This window comes from Colossoma macropomum, unplaced genomic scaffold (genome assembly GCF_904425465.1).
Source record: "Colossoma macropomum unplaced genomic scaffold, Colossoma_macropomum, whole genome shotgun sequence".
Lineage (NCBI taxonomy): Eukaryota > Metazoa > Chordata > Actinopteri > Characiformes > Serrasalmidae > Colossoma > Colossoma macropomum.
This window is the reverse complement of record NW_023496024.1, coordinates 35,001-40,333: the sequence shown is the minus strand read 5'-3', so window position 1 is coordinate 40,333 and position 5,333 is coordinate 35,001. Positions and strand designations below refer to the sequence as shown.

General features: G+C 46.4%; 1 protein-coding gene across 2 annotated transcripts in view; it reads left to right on the top strand.

The window, feature by feature from the left end:
* The first annotated feature begins 188 nt into the window (after window positions 1–188).
* txndc11 (thioredoxin domain containing 11) overlaps window positions 189–5,333 on the top strand; it is a 20,991-nt gene continuing 15,846 nt past the window's right edge. The window contains exons 1-3 of one of the 2 annotated variants that reach the window (XM_036564656.1): window positions 189–788; window positions 3,208–3,424; window positions 4,996–5,093. In XM_036564656.1, the coding sequence (XP_036420549.1) occupies window positions 703–788; window positions 3,208–3,424; window positions 4,996–5,093 (401 nt within the window). In that variant the 5' untranslated portion in view covers window positions 189–702. Of the gene's footprint in view, window positions 789–853; window positions 909–3,207; window positions 3,425–4,995; window positions 5,094–5,333 lie in introns of those variants that run through there. The other variant, XM_036564657.1, reaches the window with a different exon arrangement.

The following is a 5,333-nucleotide window of genomic DNA, read 5'->3' as shown; positions in this document are numbered from 1 at the left end:
TACAGTGTATAATGAGTGTTGAATGTATTCAGTGTATAATGAGAGTTGAATGTATTCAGTGTATAATGAGAGTTGAATGTATACAGTGTGTAATGAGTGTTGAATGTATTCAGTGTATAATGAGAGTTAAATGTATACAGTGTATAATGAGTGTTGAATGTATTCAGTGTGTAATGTGTGTTGAATGTATTCAGTGTGTAATGAGTGTTGAATGTATACAGTGTATAATGAGAGTTAAATGTATTCAGTGTATAATGAGAGTTGAATGTATTCAGTGTATAATGAGAGTTAAATGTATACAGTGTATAATGAGTGTTAAATGTATTCAGTGTATAATGAGTGTTGAATGTATTCAGTGTATAATGAGTGTTGAATGTATTCAGTGTATAATGAGAGTTAAATGTATACAGTGTATAATGAGTGTTAAATGTATTCAGTGTATAATGAGTGTTGAATGTATACAGTGTGTAATGAGTGTTAACTGTATACAGTGCGCGTGTTTATGGTGTGTAGTAGTTTATCAGCGGTCCCTCCGCGTGGCCACGCCCCTCCCCGCTCCACTCCGGAAGAGCTCGCGCTGTGTGAGTGTGTGTGTGTGTGTGTTGTGTACAGTGAGTGTGTGTACTGTAGAGTGTGTAGAGCGTGTGTAGTGCTCTGTGTGTAGTGTGTGTGTGTGTGAGTGTGAGTGTGTGTGTGTGTGTGATGGTGCGGGGCCGCATGGCCGCGGTGATGTGCGGCGCGCTGCTGCTGGGTCTCGCGCTGCTGCTGGCGCTCACGCTCAACTGCAGGTACGACCACCTTGTGTGAGTGTGTGTGTGTGTGTGTGTGTGTGTGTGTGTGTGATAAACAGTACTTCAGGCTCGCAGATGTGGTCATTTATCAGTGCAGGTGGTGGTGACGTGTCCCAGGTGAGGAGGCTCGCGCTCTGACAGCGGTCAGAGTGGATTAGCCGCGGTTACAGTGCAGTGCAGTTCAGTTCAGTGAGCGCAGTTGGTTTAACTTCACTGCTCAGTTCAGTGTTTAACTGTACAGTAGAGTCTTCGAGCCTCTGTCGGTTCCGGATGGTTCTGCACGGTGTTCTGCCTCTCTGATTGATTGGTATCACAGTGTAAAGGGTTCTAGTGGTCTAACAGGTGTTTCTTAGCTGATTCTGGTTCCTTAATGGGACCTAAAGATGTTCTACAGGAACCAGAGGTCGCTAACAGCCGACTGATTCCATATGGTTAGAGAAACCAAGTCCCCCCCCCTGCTAAAAAGGACCATTAGAACCATTAGGATTTGGTGATAGTTTTGCTTTCTAATGGGAATTGGCTTCATGGTTACCAGTAGAGACCACTGGTTTCCTGTAGAACACCTTTAGAACCCATTATGAAACAATTAAATGCGTCTGCAATCAGTCCCAGAGCAAGCTGGTCATGTTGGTCCACCAGCTTGTTCATTTTCTACTAGTTTGGTCATACTGGTTGGTCAGCTTGGTTATGCTGGGCGTATTGGTCACTCAGCTTGGTCAACTGGTCATACTGGTTGGTCAGCTTGGTCATGCTGGTCATGTTGGTCCACCAGTTTGGTCATACTGGTTGGTCAGCTTGGTCATGCTGGTCTACCAGCTTGGTCAGCTGGTTGTACTGGTTGGTCAGTTTGGTCATGCTGGTCATGTTGGTCTACCAGCTTGGTCATACTGGTTGGTCAGCTTGGTCATGCTGGTCTTGTTGGTCTACCAGCTTGGTCAGCTGGTTGTACTGTTTGGTCGTGCTGGTCATGTTGGTCTACCAGCTTGGTCATACTGGTTGGTCAGCTTGGTCATGCTGGTAATGTTGGTCTACTAGCTTGTTCATGGTCTACCAGATTGGTCATTTTGGTCTACCAGCTTGGTCATACTTGTTGGCAAGCTTGGTCAAGCTGGTCATGCTGGTCATATTGGTCATTCAGCTTGGTCAGCTGGTCATGCTGGTTGACCATCTTGATCATGCTGGTTGGTCATTTTGGTCATGATGGTCATGTTGGTCTACCAGCTTAGTCATGCAGCTGATACTGGTCATTCAGCTTGGTCAACTGGTCATGCTGGTGAATGTGCTTGGTCATGCTGGTCTATCAGCTTGGTCATACTGGTCATGGTTTCAAAGTTTGGTCATGGTGGTCATGCTGGCCCATTAACTTACCTCATCATGCTGGTCAGCTAGCTTAGTCATGCTGGTCATAGTGGTCATGCTAATCGGCCAGCAAGCTGGTCATGGTTGATGGTGTGACCAAGCAGCTTGACCAGCTAAACCATCACTGCTCAGCCAGCTCAGCTAGTCTACCAGACTAACCAGTTCAACCAGCCTGAGCTGTTTCAGCAGGTTCACTGTAGAGAAAGGCTCAGATGTCTTTACAGTGGTGGTGATAGGAACCAGGGGTCGCCATGACTACAACACAAATATAGACATTTTATTTACTATCCAGAACCACCAGTGAACCTACACGAGTCTTCTGAGTTTATATGAATGTTGATGATGGAAAATAGTGGAGAATCTGAAATAATAAGTTTTCTTTGGGGACTATTTTGCCTCACAGCGCCCTGCATGTATCCCTCCACCATGAATGGAGTTTAAGTTCTCTAAACTATCATAAAACAGTGTCTCAGTCATCAGGCAGTGAATTCATCACCATTTACTGTAGGAACTTTCTGTGAGGGAGCTTTTAGAGGTGGACGTCTGGTTCCTATCACCACCACTGTGAACAGTTCTGACTCTAGAACGGAGTGTTTTTACTAGAACAGAGTTAATAACAGCAATAATAATGATAATGATCTGTCTCTCTCTCTCTCTCTCTCTCTCTCTCTCTCTCTCTGTCTCTCTCTGTCTGTCTCTCTATCTGTCTCTCTCTCTTTCTCTCTCTGTCTCTCTGTCTCTCTCTCTGTCTCTCTCTCTGTCTGTCTCTCTGTCTCTCTCTGTCTGTCTCTCTCTGTCCGTCTCTCTGTCTCTCTCTCTCTCTCTCTCTGTCTCTCTCTGTCTGTCTCTCTATCTGTCTCTCTCTCTTTCTCTCTCTGTCTCTTTGTCTCTCTCTCTCTCTGTCTCTCTCTCTGTCTGTCTCTCTCTGTCTCTCTCTCTGTCTGTCTCTCTGTCTCTCTCTCTCTCTCTCTCTCTCACTTTCTCTCTCTGTCTGTCTGTCTGTCTGTCCCTCTCTCTGTCTCTCTCTCTCTGTCTCTCTCTCTGTCTCTCTCTCCAGCCGAGCGAAGGACGTGGTGGCTGCAGCTCGCACCCCGGTGCGGTTCTTCTCCCCTCAGGTTCCTGTGGTTGACCTGTTCCTGGGTCAGCAGGATCAGGCAGAGCGGCTGAGGGAGGGGGCCGATGTGTGTGTGCTGGTTTATTACGCCCCCTGGTGTGCGCACTCCATCAGGGCACGGGAGCAGGTCCAGCAGGTGGCGCTGCGCATGGCCGACCAGGTACTCAGTCACAGTAGAACCCTAATAATGCGTTCTTTAACCAAGCGGTTCCTGTGTACGTGTTCTGTGATGATGCGTTTCCTGTGTGGTTCCGTGTTCTGTGATGATGCGTTTCCTGTATAGTTACGTGTTCTGTGATGATGCGTTTCCTGTGTGGTTACGTGTTCTGTGATGATGCGTTTCCTGTATAGTTACGTGTTCTGTGATGATGCATTTCCTGTGTGGTTACGTGTTCTGTGATGATGCGGTTCCTGTGTGGTTCCGTGTTCTGTGATGATGCGTTTCCTGTATAGTTACGTGTTCTGTGATGATGCGTTTCCTGTGTGGTTCCGTGTTCTGTGATGATGCGTTTCCTGTATAGTTACGTGTTCTGTGATGATGCGTTTCCTGTGTGGTTACATGTTCTGTGATGATGCGTTTCCTGTGTGGTTCCGTGTTCTGTGATGATGCGTTTCCTGTATAGTTACGTGTTCTGTGATGATGCGTTTCCTGTGTGGTTACATGTTCTGTGATGATGCGTTTCCTGTGTGGTTCCGTGTTCTGTGATGATGCGTTTCCTGTATAGTTACGTGTTCTGAGATGATGCGTTTCCTGTGTGGTTACGTGTTCTGTGATGATGCGGTTCCTGCGTGGTTACGTGTTCTGTGATGATGCGGTTCCTGCATGGTTACGTGTTCTGTGATGATGCGTTTCCTGTGTACGTTGTCTGTGATCATGCGTTTCCTGTGTACATGTTCTGTGATGATGCGTTTCCTGTGTACGTGTTCTGTGATGATGCGTTTCCTGTGTACGTGTTCTGTGATGATGCGTTTCCTGTGTACATGTTCTGTGATGATGCGTTTCCTGTGTACATGTTCTGTGATGGTGCGTTTCCTGTGTACGTTGTCTGTGATCATGCGTTTCCTGTGTACATGTTCTGTGATGATGCGTTTCCTGTGTACGTGTTCTGTGATGATGCGTTTCCTGTGTACGTGTTCTGTGATGATGCGTTTCCTGTGTACATGTTCTGTGATGATGCGTTTCCTGTGTACATGTTCTGTGATGATGCGATTCCTGTGTGGTTCCGTGTTCTGTGATGATGCGATTCCTGTGTACGTGTTCTGTGATGATGCGTTTCCTGTTTGGTTACGTGTTCTGTGATGATGCGTTTCCTGTGTGTTTACTTGTGTATTAATGATGCGTTTCCTGTGTGGTTACCTGTTTATTAATGATGCGTTTCCTGTGTGTTTACTTGTGTATTAATGATGCGTTTCCTGTGTGTTTACTTGTGTATTAATGATGCGTTTCCTGTGTGGTTACTTGTGTATTAATGATGCGTTTCCTGTGTGGTTACTTGTTTATTAATGATGCGTTTCCTGTGTGTTTACTTGTGTATTAATGATGCGTTTCCTGTGTGGTTACGTGTGTATTGATGATGCGTTTCCTGTGTGGTTACGTGTTCTGTGATGATGCGGTTCCTGTGTGGTTACGTGTTCTGTGATGATGCGTTTCCTGTGTGGTTACGTGTTCTGTGATGATGCGTTTCCTGTGTGGTTACGTGTTTATTAATGATGCGTTTCCTGTTCCTGCAGGTTCAGTTCATAGCGGTGAACTGCTGGTGGAATCAGGGAAAGTGCCGGAAGCAGAAGAACTTCTTCCGCTACCCCGTTATTCACCTGTTCTACAGAAGGTGAGAGACGCGGTCTGAAGGCGTGTGGTCATTCTGTTGTTGACCTCACGTCCATTTCAGGAGCTGTGGGTCTGAGCTGTTCACTCTATGAGAAAAATGAATGAGTGCTGTTTTCCAGAATCGCTGCTGTCCCTCAGTCTGGAAACGCGTTCGAAAGCCGATACGTTTAGTCCTGAGTTTACAAACCTCACCGGATCCTCCGGGTGATGAGGTCGTTACGCAGCGGCAGTTAATCAGGAA